Genomic DNA, 15634 nt, shown 5'->3' with positions numbered 1-15634 from the left:
AAGTGCCAAGGACACGGAAGAGCCCTGAGGCTTGGCACAGCACCTAAGCTTCCTCAAAATGGGTCAGGCAATCCCAAGTACAAATAAGAATTGGGAGCAGAATGGAGAACAGCCCTGAGGATAAGGACGGAAGTGAATTTGTGGATAAGAAGCTCAACGTGAGCCAACAATGTGTGCTTTCAGCCCAGAAACCCAACCAGATCCTCAGCTGCAGTGTAAGAAGTGTGACCAGTGGGTAGGGGGAGGTGATTCTTCCCCTCTTCTCTGCTCTTCTGAGTAATACCTGGAGTATTGTGCCCATTCCTGGAGCTCCCAACACAGGAAGGACATGGGAGTTCTTGGAGTGGGTCCAGACGAGGGCCACAGAGATGATGAGAGGGCTGGAGCACCTCTCTATGATGACAGAATGAGGGTTGGGGCTGTTCAGCCTGGACAAGGCTTAGCGGAGACCTTGCAGCAGCCTTCCAGTACCTGAAGGGCCTACCGGAAAGCTGGGGATGGACTTTTTACAAGGGCATGTAGTGATAAGATAGGGGAGGGGAACGATTTAGGTTAGACATCAGGAAGAAATTCTTCCCTGTGAGGGTGGTGAGACACTGGAACAGGTTGCCCAGCGGAGTTGTAGTTGCCTCGTCCCTGGAGGTTTTCCAGGTCAGGTTGGATGGGGCTTTGAGCAACCTGGACAAGTGGGAGGTGTCCCTGCCCATGCCGGGGGACTGGAACTGGATGATCTTTAAGGTCCTTTTCCAGCGCAAACCATTCCATGGCTATGACTCAAAAATGGCGGCGCCCTGGATGTTTTCCCGCCTTTTTCTAGCGGTTCTGGGGGCTTGCAGCTTGCCAGGCAACGGCGGGCACCCCAGCTCCATCACCCACGGCCCAAAACGCTCTCCAGGTTCGCTTCGTGTCAAGGTGCTCCCAAGCCTCGCTGCAAGCACTGACTCTGCCTCCGCTGCGCTCCGCGCCCGCGCAGCTGCCCGCAGCCCCCCTCTCTACCTCCCTACCGCTGCCTTCCCGCCTCTCCGCATCCCACGGCGATCACAGGTGAGGGGCTCCCGCGGGATGGATCGTTCTTTCCCCGGCGCTGAGCCCCCGAGCCCTCCCTTCAGCTGGCAAAGGCGAGGGGAAGCGCCGTGTGCTTGGGAAAAGCGGTGTCTGCGGGACGCGGCAGGGCGGGCGGGGCGGGAGAACCTGCCCGTCGGGAGCGCCTTTCCCCCGGCTTCCATGAGAGGGGGCTCCGGCTCTTCTGGTGGCTCGGTTTTCCCCATCGCCTTCCTGCAAGTCCGAGGTTACCGGGCCACCCGCAGTCTTGGGATGGGATGACAGGCGGGAGCGTTAGTGTGAAGCTTCATTAGGCGGCATTTGGCGAGGGGGGGAACGTGGGCATCGGAAACAGCAGCCAGTTTCCCCCCTTCCCGTGGCTGGCAGGTTGCTCCTTTCCCTTGCAGGGCTGGTGCCGGGACTGAGGCGGCTGCTGGGCAGAACCGGACCCCGGGCGGGCAGTGGCGGGAGCTGCTCGCTCGCCTCGGCTCCCGGCGTTGCCCCAGGAGGGCCCCAGTTTCCTCCCGTTCTCTCCCCGGAGCATCCAGTCGGGACCGCGGGGTGGAGAAACCCTCAGGAACAAGAGGACTGTGTGGTTTTTCCTTGACAAAGCGAGCAGCGGGAACTTTATCAGCACGGGAGCTGCTGTGAGGAGCGAGGGGCACAGCTGGGCCTGGCCGGGCTCGGGGCTGAGGGCAGAGGGGGCGCAGGGAGCCGGGGGACACCCGGCGGCCTGACCGCGGACCTGGGGCTTCACCCGGCTGCTGGGCCTCACCCGGGAGGGAAAGAGATGGCTCTAAATGGGTCTTGCTGAGGAGATACCTCATACCCGGCTAATCCGAGTCTCAATCCCGGGTGAAAAAGAGACACTTCAAAATATTTAGAGTTTTGCAGTGGAGGTAAATCTGGAGTGAAATCTGGCATGGAAAATGCTTGCTGCTCGTCTCTGTTATCTTCTCTTCTGCTTTCATCATCAGAGAGAAAAGCTAAAAGTGACATTTGGCTTAGATTACAAAAATAACAAGATACAGTATCCGTGAGACAGCAGAGCTCATGGGTCTCTTTCTGCTAACAGTGCAACAGACACAGGAACAAAATGGCTGCATAAGCAATGGAAAAGTAGGGAAAAATACACACAGCTCTCTGCTCCCCAGTTACATCTCTTTATGCCATCTGTCTTCCTTTGCAAATCTAAGAAACTGGGTTTTTCCCTGAAACTTGTGGTTGTTTGCATTTTTAAGTTTTTAAACTGTACAAGTCTTGCCATTTTGCCTGCCTATTTTTAAGGGTCTTCAGGTGGTCAGTTCAGTACTAACCCTAAGATGCAGCTTATGACTGCTTGATATTGCATTTGGATATCGCAAATTTTCTCAGATTTCTTTTTTCCAGTGTATAACGGTGTAAGTGTGTGGTTGATACCTTTTCAGGGAGATTTTGGCTCACCAAAAGGTTCATTCCAATCCTGCTGCTCCATCATTTGGAGAGATTTAAATCTTTTATGTAGTGGGCATAGTGGATTTATTCATTAAAAGCTTCAAGTCTTTGTCTCTCTTGCAAAGCTGCTCTGAAAGGGCAAGTTGATATTCTGATAACATTATAAGTAACCCTGAGATGTTGAATACCTGAAAGACAGTCAAGGGGAAAAATAAATTTATTTCCTGTTTTCTCACAGTTCTGTTGTAGATGTGATGTTGTAAGGATGTAAGAGAGGTAAAGTTTGTGGAGAGAGTGAACGTTTTATTAGGTTAGTTTATATATTCAGAAAAACATGTAGAAGCTGTTTGGAACATGAGCGAAACCGTTTCTTCCAGTTATATCTTGCTTTTTGACATTCAGCTGAATATCAGAATTTCCTGGTGTTTGAATTTGTCAGAGCCTTTCAAGGCCTTTCTCAGAGCCTGTTTTAGAAATCCTCTAATCTATTTCTGGAATTTCCTTCAACTTACTTCTTTTCAAACTACATATATTCATAAGCAGTTCTCTGGTAATACATGATAATAATTAGTTCTCCCTAATACGTGTGTGTGCACCCCTAAACATCAATATAAAAAACCTGAAATAGAAAGCCAGAAGTGCAGAAAATTACTTCCAACAAAGCAAGATTGTGTATATAAATATTTAAGCATACAGAAGGCTGTAAATACACAGTTCAGAAAGTGAGAACGTTTTGTTTTTCTCGGGCAACTTCGGATGTGCCACTTTGCAGTTCAGCTCTTATCTCCCGGTAAAGATGCTGACCATCAGAGGGCACTCCTGATCCTACAAAGAAATAATGTGTTTTGCTAGAACAATACTGAACAGTCAAACTTTCCTAATCTGGAAACATGCTTTAGGTGATTTATATCCCATTGGCATCTGGATTATGAGTCAACAGATGATAAAGGCAGATATTTATGTCACCTCCATTTACCACCCTTTACAGCACAGTGCTAAATACCATATAACTGATGCACTTGATTTAAAAGTCACTTGCAGCATAGTAGTTCTAGTGATTTCTTCACAATTTAATATAGTGCTTAGCTCAGACTGTGAAGGAAGTTTGCTAAAATAAATTATTAACAATAGAGTCTGTGTTTCTTTAGCAATGTCCTTGGCATCCATATAAGAGTGCTAGTCCTGGGTGAAGATGCTGTCTGCTATAGTATAGTGTGTTCTTACTAACATCCACCTAGGAGCAGCTTATTTGGCTGTATGTGAGAGGAGGAGCAGTCAGGTAGGTTAGATGTGTGCTTACCAGAGAAGTGTATAAGCTTTAATGTTTCCTTTCATAAGGTCTTACCCCCCTGCAAATTTTGCCTTATATGTCCTTCTGTAGGAGTGTCTTTTTTTTTCCTCTGAGAAACATTCCTAAAGCATGCTCTTTTTTTTTTCCTTTTTTTCTTTTTTTTTCTTTTTCTTTTTTTTTTTTTTCTTTTTTAAGTGCACTTCTAGCCCCTGTTTGAAAAGGAGCACTTTTTTCCTCCTTGCAAAAGCAAAAACTTGAAAACAGGGCAAATTCTGAGTTTCTAACAGAACGCTCACAAGATCAACAAATCAACTACCAAGACATCCCAGATGATTGGAAGTTGGCGAATGTCACGCCAATCCACAAAAAGGGCCAGAAAGAGGACCCAGGAAACTACAGGCCCGTCAGCCTGACCTCAGTGCCTGGCAGGGTCATGGAGCAGATCATCCTCAGTGCAATCACACAGCACCTGCAGGATGGGCAAGGGATCAGACCCAGCCAGCACGGGTTTAGGAAGGGCAGGTCCTGTCTGACCAACCTGATCTCCTTTTATGATCAGGTGACCCGTCTGGTGGATGAGGGGAAGGCGGTGGATGTGGTCTACCTGGATTTCAGCAAAGCCTTTGACACCGTCCCCCATAGCATTCTCCTGAGAAAGCTGTCAGCCCACAGCTTGGACAGGAGCACCCTGTGCTGGGTTAGGAACTGGCTGGAGGGCCGGGCCCAGAGAGTGGTGGTGAACGGGGCTGCATCCAGTTGGCGGCCCCTCACTAGTGGTGTCCCCCAGGGATCAGTATTGGGCCCAGTTCTGTTTAATATCTTTATCGACGACTTAGACGAAGGGATTGAGTCCATCATCAGCAAATTCGCAGATGACACCAAGCTGGGGGGGAGCGTGGATCAGCTGGAAGGCAGGAGGGCTCTGCAGAGGGACCTGGACAGACTGGAGAGCTGGGCCGATTCCAACGGGATGAGGTTCAACAAGGCCAAGTGCCGGGTCCTGCACTTTGGCCACAACAACCCCATGCAGCGCTACAGGCTGGGGACAGAGTGGCTGGAGAGCAGCCAGGCAGAAAGGGACCTGGGAGTCTGCATTGACAAGAAACTGAACATGAGCCAGCAGTGTGCCCAGGTAGCCAAGAAGGCCAATGGCATCCTGGCCTGTATCAGAAACAGCGTCACCAGCAGGTCCAGGGAGGTGATTCTTCCCCTGTACTCAGCGCTGGTTAGGCCACACCTCGAGTACTGTGTCCAGTTCTGGGCCCCTCAGTTTAAGAAGGATGTAGAGGTCCTGGAACAGGTCCAAAGGAGGGCAACCAGGCTGGTGAAGGGACTCGAGCACAGGCCCTATGAGGAGAGGCTGAGAGAGCTGGGGCTGTTCAGCCTGAAGAAGAGGAGGCTCAGGGGAGACCTCATTGCTGCCTACAACTACCTGAAAGGAGGCTGTAGCGAGGTGGGAACTGGACTCTTTTCACAGACGACCTTCAACAAGACAAGAGGACACAGTCTTAAGTTGTGCCAGGGGAGGTTTAGGTTAGATATTAGAAAGAATTTCTTCACGGAGAGGGTGATTAGGCTATGGAATGGGCTGCCCGGTGAGGTGGTAGATTCTCCGTCCCTGGAGACATTTAAAAAAAGACTGGATGTGGCACTCAGTGCCATGGTCTAGCAACTGCTCCGGTGGGTCAAGGGTTGGACTAGATGATCTCTGAGGTCCCTTCCAACCCGGCTAATTCTATGATTCTATGATTTTTCTGTTTTTCCTGTGAGAAGCTTTGCATGTTGTTTACTAATGTTTTAAAAGCCCTGATGGCAACCCCTGACTCTGTGACAGGCATGGGAAGGGAGGAGGACCTGTCATACCTTTTTTTCTTTTCCCCAGCCTCAGTCCCACAGCATATTAGCATGTTTAGTCCTTGAGAAATGGCAACTTCATGTAAGTGGTTATACATGCTCGCCTTCTAACAGTGCCAGGGCTGCATAAAGGGATATATAGGAAACAGGAGTGTATCCAGGCAGAGGGAACCTCAGGCACTGCTTACACGTGTGATCCAAGACTTCAGAGCTAGGGGTCTAGTTTGGTCTCTGGTCTGAGCTCTGTATTCATCCCAGCATTCCCATCTGTGTCTTATCTGACACTGATGCTGGCGCTTGAACCCAGCAGAAGATTTCCATTTTAATTGGTAGATCCTGTTGCATTTTGGGAGAGAGACAGGTTTGGACTCTGTGTTCTGAGATCTGTTGTGCTGTTCAGTTTAGTTCAGCTGTTTGAGCTTCAGTGTCTGTGTGCCTTCAACAGTGTTGGAATTGCTCTAGGTGATGGTACAAATCAGGTTCACATCTAGCTTGACCAAAAATCCCAAATCCCAGCCCAAATCAATGAGTCTTCAGAAGAGTTCTGGAGAGAATTTCCTGGCTTTTGTAACCACCATCCTCTTTTGGCTGATGACTGGAAACCTAACATATGTAGGCAGTTTTCAAATAGATTGTAAGTTGCCTGGAGTGCAAGAGGGAAAGTTGTCTTCTCTATATGATTGTCATCTTAGGCTTATTCAATTAAATTTTGCTTTTCTAGAGTTTGTCTATGTACTAAGGCAAATAACATAAAAGAGTTCTATGTACTGATTACTGTGTCTTATTTACTGACAAAAACACGTGATATGGGAGTAGGGTTGGGTTTTTATAACTAAAACTGTCGTGTTTCCTGTATGGAACTTACTGCTGAGTACTTGGGGTTTTAGGAAGTACTGCTGTTGAGTCATCTCTCTATTTCCAGTGTAGATTCAGAAATGCTTTTAACTAAGGAAATTCATCCAGAACTTTTCTGTGGCTTGTTAATATGTCTTCACTGATAGTGAAGAAAATGAAAACAAAGTGTGGGTTGGGAAGACTGAAGGGAGGACATGCCAAAGATTGATTTCTCTTCATCAGTTCAAATGTTCCCAAGCTGGGAACAAGAAGCATTTTTAATGGCCTGGCACACTCACAGGAAGCTGCCTAAGGAGAGTGTGAGAATGTGTATGTGTGTGTGTGTGGGGGGGGTGCATAGGGGTGTGTATGCTATGCTCCCAAAGATTTGCTGGAGCTCATAGGCACAGACGTGGATCTTTGTCTGGATCAAGGATGTGTGATGGCTAAGGTGAGCAGAGCCAAGGGTTTACCACCCGTTGTCAGGATACTTGGACTCTTCGGGCCATAGTCAAATACCTAAATCCCATCTCAGTCCCTCTGCTTGGCCTGTGGGGGGAAAGCTGAGCAGTTCTGATGGTTTCTGGAGAATACCACAGAGAGTCTAAACAAGACACTGAGCAGGGGAGGTACCTAAAGGAACCGGGAAGAGATGGTTTTGGTCAGTAGGAAACATGGGCTGAATGTCTCTACATGTGGAGAATTGAGGCTGAAATGGAATCAAGTATGGAATCAGAGTATGTTTCTTTTGTTCAGTAGTTGTCTCTCCCACCTTATGGAGGGAGGTACACAGATGAACTGTTGATGAAGGGCCCAAAGCCAGTCATGCTACTTGTGAGAGGGTTAACACCCAACATGTCTTGAGATCCATGTGGACAAGGGCCAAGAACTGATGTGAACCATTGCACTTTGTGTGATTAGAAAAGCACAGGCCTCCTGTTTTGACATCACTTGTAACCTTCCCTTAGAAGGATAATACGGCAGGTTTTCTGTGATTCACATTTGCAGATTACTACGTATTTGTTTTTGGCTTTTTTTCACCCATGGGAAATTATGACAGAGCAATTGTAATTACTTGGCTAGGAAAGCACTTTAAACTCTGTTGCTGACTGTCCATTTAAAAAGAATTTCTCTTATCAGTGTCTCCTTTTTTCATATTTTCCTCACACTTTCACAAGATTTATTAAATGCTCGCCTGCTGGAAAGAGTTCTGCAGGGATTTCTGCTCCTCTTAAATCAAGGGCAGCAGTCACAGGATTTAGACTGCATCTGATCATAGGAATAGTTTTTTATATTTCCTTGAAATGATCCATTCATGGGGAAAAATGACTCAGGAATAATGAGATTGTTTGAAATTCAGAGCTAAAGTTCATCTGAGAATGAAATTCAAATTTAGGTGTAGTGATGGCAGCCATGTTAGCCCCCCACGCTCTGCTACTGTTTATGCTCAGGAGGGTCACCTCGGGAACTGGGGACAGGCACACTGTGAGGTGCTGGTGTCTTGGACTGCCTCAGCTGGGCCTTACAAAGCTAATCTGTAGAGCCCAAGGAGAGTAAATGACTTGTTCCATGATAATATTCTGAACAACCCTGATAGAAAGCTGAGATCATCTTGTTGATCAGCACTACAGAAGGGATGCCTGAGGCTGATTGAAACGTAGAGATGCTGGAGAGGGCCCATCAGAGGGCTACCAAAGTGGTCAGAGCCCTGGAGGACATACCCTCTGGGGAAAGGTGATGGGAGCTGTGCTTGTAGAGCCTGGCAGGGAGGCAGCTGCAGGGTAGTCTCATAGCCTGCAACTGCTTCAAGACAAGCTATGGAGATGATGAAGCCAAACCCTTCTTGATAGTTTCATGTGGCAAAAAGGAGGGCACAGCATCAATGTGTGGCTTTGGAGGTTATAATGAAAATAAGAAAAAAACTTTTGCATTTGGAGGGTAGTGCAGGCTGCCCAGAGAGGATGTGGGATATCTGCCCCTGAAGGTTTCTGGGACTTGACTAAACAAAACCATAGCTGACTTGGTCTGGCACTGGTGACAGTCCTGCAGGCAGGCAGTTGGAGTATATCACCTCCAGGACCCCCAACATTGACATTTCAGTGGTTGTGTGAAAAATGTCAAGATTTTTTTTAAATTTGGCTGTAAAATAACACTGTTTTCCAGCAGCTTAGAAGAGGTGATTTTCTTTATTTAAAATGATAGGCAGAAGTGTTCAAAGAAATCTTACAACACTGCTGCTCAGCGTTTTAAACAATGCTAGTGCAACTGCAGGCTTTGCTTGAAAATTATTTTCTTTTCAAATGCTCTTTAAAAACAAAGCTTTCTCACTCATCCCACAGAAAACAAAGAACTACTTTTAATGCCACTGAATAAGCACTGTAGTTGATTAGGTGCATCTCCTTATTCAGTATGAGTAGCTGCTGCACACGTATGTGTGTGTATATATAGGATATCTCTGAAAAGGATAAACGCAAACATTTTTTCACTCAGCAGACTGCTAGCTCTCAGTTGTCACCTCATAACTATAAATAATAGCTGTGGAGCTGGGTATATTTCAGACAGAGGCACAGAAAGAGCGAGCAAATAGAGTTATTTTTTTCCGTATCGCTGGCACACCATTGTTCCGCTGTGGTTGGTGGTAGGATGTACGAACAGTATTTCAGATTCCATAGGAACCTGTTTTGTATTTATGCTAGGCCAGCATCATGTGTTACTCGACCAACTGGAGGGATGGGATTGATAACCAGCAGCTTGCTTGGGCAAGGAGCAAGAGGTGCTCTTCCATAGTTAATAAAGAGGCGGGAAGTTGAAACGAAATCGGACTAAGATGGATGTTTTTAGAACTCGAATTTGCCTGTGTCAGCTTAAGTTCTGTCATGGCAAAAGTGCAAAGAGGAATGTGGGAACCCTTACACCAGGTTGGCTTCATCTGAAAAAACAAAGCAAGAAAATGAACAAATTTTGACCAGCAATTGAATGTTAGCCACTGCTGTGAGTCTTTAAATGCTAACATCTATGGAAGAAATACTATATTGCTGTGGCTTTCCTCAGTGCATTTGCAGGAAATGCCAAAGAGTAGTGCTCCCCAGTTTAAAACATAAGAGTCATGTGACAAAAGGGAAACGCACGTGTCAAGCTGATTACTGGTTTTTTACAACCCATTTTCTGCTTGCTTTAATAGATTTTAACGAAGAAGTTAGAGTTTTGTTTGTTTGTTTCAGTCAGAGTTTTGCTGTAATTTATGTGGGGAGGTAACTGCCCCTGTGGCATCACTGGAGAAGAGCAGCACAGCAGTTGCACACAGCAGTGCTCTGGCAATGTCCTGCTGCTCAGGTGCACCCCAGTTTGCTCCTGTCACATTAAGAGTGTTTTAAAGTGAGCCATCATTTACAGATTCCACCTAAAGGAGATTTCAGCTGGCCCTGCAGTGTGTCTTTATGACCATTTCCTCCACTGCCTATTTCTCCCTAGACAATTACAAAACGTAGAGTCCAAGTGGTTGTTCAGGTTCACCGAAATGCACAGGAAGGATTTTTACTGATAATTTCAAAACCTGTATGAAGTGCATGGAAAAAATATTTAATATCATTAATAATCTGACAGTGTAATTCCCCTTGCCACTTTATGGTGTATTTCCATGTAGTTTTAAAGAAGGAGAAAGAAGGAGAAGCCACGTTGAATCTAATGTAACTTACCTAAAAGTTTTGAAGATACTGTTTCATTATATTAACCTCAGACTCGGAGAATAATTGCTGTGGATTTCTAAATTTATATGAATGCAGATTGATTCTTTTCAGTTTGCCTATGTGAAGCTGGACTGGCTAAAAGAGTGGCTTTTCTGTTGTTACAGTGATGCCCAGTCAGCTATGCAGTTGATAAGTGGACTCATCAGGCACAGAGTGGCACAAGAAAATACAGACCCACTGGTGGCACAAGGAATAAGAGCACCACATGTTCTTTCAAAGTAAGTTACTTTAAGTCAGATACCAGTTAAGAGTCACCTTTATCTTGAAGTTCATTCTTGTGGAAGTTTTCTTATATGAGTAATGAAAATGCTAGATGATCTGCTTGAAAGTTGTATTTATGCTTATTTTATGCTTTCATTGTTATCATTAAGAGAATTCTTTGGGCAAATCACAGTAGAAGTTACTGGTGTTCTATAAACATATCTGTATTTTCCTATTTATTTCAGCACCAAAAGGGCAATGGCAGTTAGATACAGTAATGTGAGTTCTTACATGCTTGAGTCTGGTCCTGTGTGTATAATAAATGAGATCTACTCTGAAGAATTTGGAAAGCCAGGAGGTTGCAGGGTTAGCCTGCTATAAAATACCAAGGGACTGAGGCCCTGATCCCCAGTCCATTCTTATTTGTAAAAGCACTTCAGCACATATGTATCTCTAGGCATGTGTTTAAGACCCATTGACATCAATGAGACTTTAGCTGATGCTTAACCTCTGAGCATATGCTTAAGTTTCCTGCTGAATAAGGAGGGCCTTGAGCATATGCTTAAAAATACCCTGCTGAATTGCTGATCTCTCTCAGGCCTTTAGCCTGCCCAAATACAAACCTTCACTTGCTTCTCTAGGTCACTTGTTTTGGCTTGGACTTCAGATTTTTTTCTTCTTTTAGCATTTCCTTTTCACTCAGCTGGCCAGGTCTATTTTGTACAACCCCCATTATCACACACACATGGTGTTCATTATCACTCCGCATTGCTCCACATTACGAAGTCCAGTACCCAGTTGGCTAATTTAATGCTTTCAGTGAAAGTGCTATCTATTTATAGTTTTCTGCAAATTTAAAATCGTGTATGGAAGAAGCTGTTGTCGGTTAAGAAACATATTGTTTATATTCAGGTGCTGTTAGGAGACAATCCTTTCACTATAATCTTTTCACACTCTTCCACTGTGAGACATTATTGCAGCACGAGGTGGGATATTTGAAAGGTTCCAAAATGCATTGTAGCTTTCCCAGATTTTTGGAGAAGTTGTAATTACTATTGGCCACAGTATTTAGTGCAGAAAATTTTCTTACCAAAATACTATTTTGTTTCAGATGCATTTTTATAGCGTTACTGTATTTCCACTGGAAATTTTCAATTTCCTTGTAGCAAATACAGCCAAAACTGTTTTTTATATTTAAGCAATGCTCCAAAGTAAAGTATATTTTGATAACTTCATTTTAGCATGTTTGGGTTTGGTGTGAAAACTTCCTGATTTGACTTTAAGTCAAAGTGAAACTAAAACACTCTTAGAATTCTAAAAAATTTCCCATGATAAAAACCTAGATTTTCAAAGGAAAAGTTCAAATAAAGATTTTTGTTCTATGAAACATTTTCCACATGAAAGAGTTTTCCATTTACTTCTAGTTAGCGAGGCAGAAATTACTTTTGTGGCTTTTATTACAACCAAGAGAAGTCTGTGAAAGTTTAACCTAAATATGGACTCATTATTTTGATTTTTTTTGCATTAGTCATTGTGTTAGAAGACCAACTGTGCCAATCAAATATCATGAACCTCCCCAAATTCTTTGGTCTCAGGATACATATTTCCCAGGTTTAATCAAGGCAAATGAGAGCTCCTGGCTGTGCCTGCAGCTCATGGATTTATATTAGAACATAGGGTATTAGTAGCAGGTACCTACGCACATGTGGAAGGATAAACATCTCCCAGTTTCAATGATCAGCTCTTTGGAAATTATGAAGAATTACTTAACTGTTTTTTTTATTATCTAGTGTCCATTTTCAGATATTTACCATTGAACACTAATGACTGAAAATAGTTTCCACGGCACATGCTGTTTAAATACATTTCTTGGACGAATCTAGAAAACCACCAATCAGAGAAATGAAACTCAGGCTCATACTCTGCTTGACGAGGCATTCTAAATCCTCACGTTACACCAAAACATAGCAAACTGTTAAGGCCATTTCATGCTTCATTGGCTTCAAATAAACCAGAAGTACCCAGAAAAAAAGATTTCCTCCAACTTTCATTTGTCTGCATCTGAATTTGCCAAAATTCAGATATTCTTCATGTTTTGCTCTTTGCTTCAGTCACTGCATCTTGTAGTAGTGGGTTTTATTTTCCTTATAGGAAAGAAAGAAAAGAAATTTTTTTTTCTTCTTTTTTTTTTTTCTCACCAAAGCATTTTGCAGTTCAAGTGTAAGGGGTAATTTGTATTCTGTTGTCCTCACAGACCCATGTCCTTAGCTTGTGAGATGCTGGGGCAGTGTGCAGTATTGCTGCAGGCACACAGGTCCTGTGTGAGTGCTGGTAGCTGGCATGATCAGAGTGGGGATCCTCCAGGACAGATGGAATCCAACACATATTTTATAAGATTTGAGGACAGGCCGGATTCTTACTTCAATGAAAAATGCCTTTCCTTTTTTTTTTTTTTAATGTTTTTTTTTTTTTTTGCTGACTCAGCATATTGTTTGCAGCTGTACCAGAGTGGGAATGCCTGTGCAGAAGAGTTATATGACTTTCTGGCAAAACTAACTAGTATGGAACTAATTGCAGCCCACCCAAACCTAGCAGGAGGCAGGGTTTTCCTCTCAATTAAAAGCATTTTGCTAGGAGGCTGCAGAGCAGATCTAATGTTTGTGTTCGGATGAATACTTAATAATCACTTTGGTGGGTTTAAAAAAAACAAACCCAAAAAGGTCTTCAGGAATGAAGTCAAATAGGTGATAGAATTTAAAGAAAAGTTTTAACTAGAGGGTCCAACTTCAAACCAGAATCTTTCCTAAAAATAACTTTTCATCTAGTAAAGGTATCTGAAAGAAAAATTCTAGGAGCTATTACTAATTGGACAGATCTCATTTATTAAAATGCCTGTAGCAGGCTGACACTGCTCTTCTTCACAACCCCTCTTAGCAAATTTTGAACCCTCTGGTTCTTGCAATTTCTTGGCTATTATTTGGCATTTGTAAGACACTGACTTTATCCTGGTTTTAGGGTGGGGGTGAGGGAGAGCAATTATCTCCTGAAACACAGGGAGCTGTGATTTAGGACAGGAATTTTACTGAGGAAAGCTTGGGAACAGCTTGGCTCACTTGAAAATTATGTTTGTGCTCTTATTAGTCAAATTACTCACAAAACCAACTCATCCCCTAAAGGCTAAAGAATTTGTATTAAATATGGTGGAGGGAATCTCTTCAAAGCATGCTGTCTTTGGACAGGCAGGGGGTAAAAATGAGGTTTCAGGCTGCCTGCTGCACAAAAGAAATTGTGAGCAGGGAAGATGGGAGTGGAAATGAAGCTGTGGAAAAGCATGGATCTCTACTAGAGGACAGGCTAGAAATGGGGATGACTGAATGATTTACTCTCATCAGGTGGGATCAGGATCTTTCACAAAGGGCCAGAAGACAGGGAAGGGTAAGAGAGGCTGAGGGAGTCTGTGTAGAGCTCTGTGTCTGTGTGGCCTCTGGTGGGAAAGGGGCTAAGGAAGATCCATGGTACTGTGAGGTGCTGCCAAGGAAGAACATGGGGTGTGTTGTGAGGTGCTGGACAGACTGAAAACTAACGTGTGAGAAGTCCCTGTGCCTGGGGCCTGAGGGAAGGAGGCAGGAGCCTGTATTTATCAGGAACCTGGTGATGGTCAGGCATGGCCTTGGGGAGGGGGGAACGAGGGAAAGACTTTGGATCTACTGAAATTTTTGTGGTCCCACTGGAGAGAGATGGGCTATTCTGCCATCATGAACATCTATTCTCTCCTTCATTTGTCACTGACTATTTGGGGCACTGTATGGAGAAGCTCTCTTCCTCCTCTTTTAGAAATGTAGACAGTTTTGTTTTTGTTTTTTTTTTAAGGTTTTGGGTGCTAAGTGAAAAGGCCCTGCTATCTGTTGTGGAACTCTGGCTGCTTGTCTTTGAACAGATTGGTATTTGAATAAGGATTATTTTCCATGCAGTAATAATGGAGAAGGATGTGATCTGGGTGTTGTGGTGCAAGTTGCAAAAATAATTTCTGCTTGCTTGGTAACTCCATCCTTTGAAGTATCCAGACTCTCTCAGGGGTGTATGTGACCTCACCTTCTAGTTACCAAACTTTTCCAAATGTCGGATTACACTCAACACCAGATTAGGAATGTGCTTGACATTTCTTTATAAGGTGCAGGAAAATATCTGGGTAGAGATGAAAGCAGATACAAGTGTAACTAGGATATTGGAATAAATTATATATTGCTACTATTACACTTCTCTTCCTGTTCTTCAGCCTACCTTTGTGCTGGAGCTTTGGCTAACATTCAGTTGTCTGCATACTTTCTGAGAACTCATGAGAAGTTTGTTCTTTACAAGTCCAGCTCATCTAAAAGGAACTGTGATGGTTTGCTCTGGAGCATTCACATTTGAAATTAAACTAAGAGACTACTTTTACACCCTTGGTTATTTATGTCCACGTCTGATGTTACAAGTGGTATTGCTGTTGCTGTAGAGTTGATGGCTATGGACTACTGGAAATGCCAGTATAGTTGTTTTTACCCAAAATTTATGTGTGGAGAACTGTAGACCATCACCTGAAAATGCTCCTAAACAATTTTATAAAAGCAATGTTATAAACACCATAAATTTTATTAATATTTTTCAGAACAATGACTGATCATATACCTCAGCAAGATGTATAATCTGTCCATCACAGATAAATATTTTTTAAACACTGAGACAAAACCTCACAATTTGGAATAGGAAAAAAACAGAAGTTTGCTGGGAGTTACACAGGGCTACTCAATAGGAATGTTCAGTTCTGGTCATGAAATGAATAATAGAGGCATCATCAAGATAATAATCTCTGAGCATTTAGTACTTTTTATTCATTCTTATTCAATAGCATTCCTATGGAGCATTCAGTATTCTATTGGTATGGTTTGTATTAATATATTGTTGGTTTTCTTAGGCAGAATGTGTTTTAGTATTTGTCATAATTTTAACTTGTTTAAATGAGTTCAATTCAGCGAGCAGAAAAAATAAACTAGATGTGTCTATTGAATGATGTATTCTAGTCTGGTTACTTAGTGTGTTTGGTACTTATTTGCTGCTTTTAGTTTTTTCCTGAATGCTCTCCCATTTCCAGCTGGGGGATCAAAATGACCATGACAATAATCTCTTGTGTCTTCACCTCTTTTCCTTGTTTGACCCTTAGTTCTAACATTTATGAAAATGACCATTGCCTGTA

The 15634-nt window shown here is 43.6% G+C and overlaps 2 protein-coding genes across 2 annotated transcripts in view; both read right to left on the bottom strand.

The window, feature by feature from the left end:
• The window catches only part of NT5E (5'-nucleotidase ecto), a 32377-nt gene extending 31109 nt beyond the window's left edge, over positions 1 to 1268 (bottom strand). The window contains exon 1 of the mRNA XM_030447565.1: positions 997 to 1268. Within this exon, the coding sequence (XP_030303425.1) occupies positions 997 to 1268 (272 nt within the window). The remainder of the gene's footprint in view (positions 1 to 996) is intronic.
• Positions 1269 to 3190: 1922 nt separating this feature from the next.
• LOC103529913 (hormonally up-regulated neu tumor-associated kinase homolog A) overlaps positions 3191 to 15634 on the bottom strand; it is a 76728-nt gene continuing 64284 nt past the window's right edge. Inside the window, exon 10 of the mRNA XM_030447564.1 lies at positions 3191 to 3300. Coding sequence (XP_030303424.1) covers positions 3191 to 3300 — 110 coding nt within the window. The remainder of the gene's footprint in view (positions 3301 to 15634) is intronic.

The sequence above is a fragment of the Calypte anna genome, chromosome 3 (assembly GCF_003957555.1).
Source record: "Calypte anna isolate BGI_N300 chromosome 3, bCalAnn1_v1.p, whole genome shotgun sequence".
Taxonomy (NCBI): domain Eukaryota; kingdom Metazoa; phylum Chordata; class Aves; order Apodiformes; family Trochilidae; genus Calypte; species Calypte anna.
The sequence above is the reverse complement of the archived record's forward strand: the minus strand, read 5'-3'. Positions and strand labels throughout refer to the sequence as shown.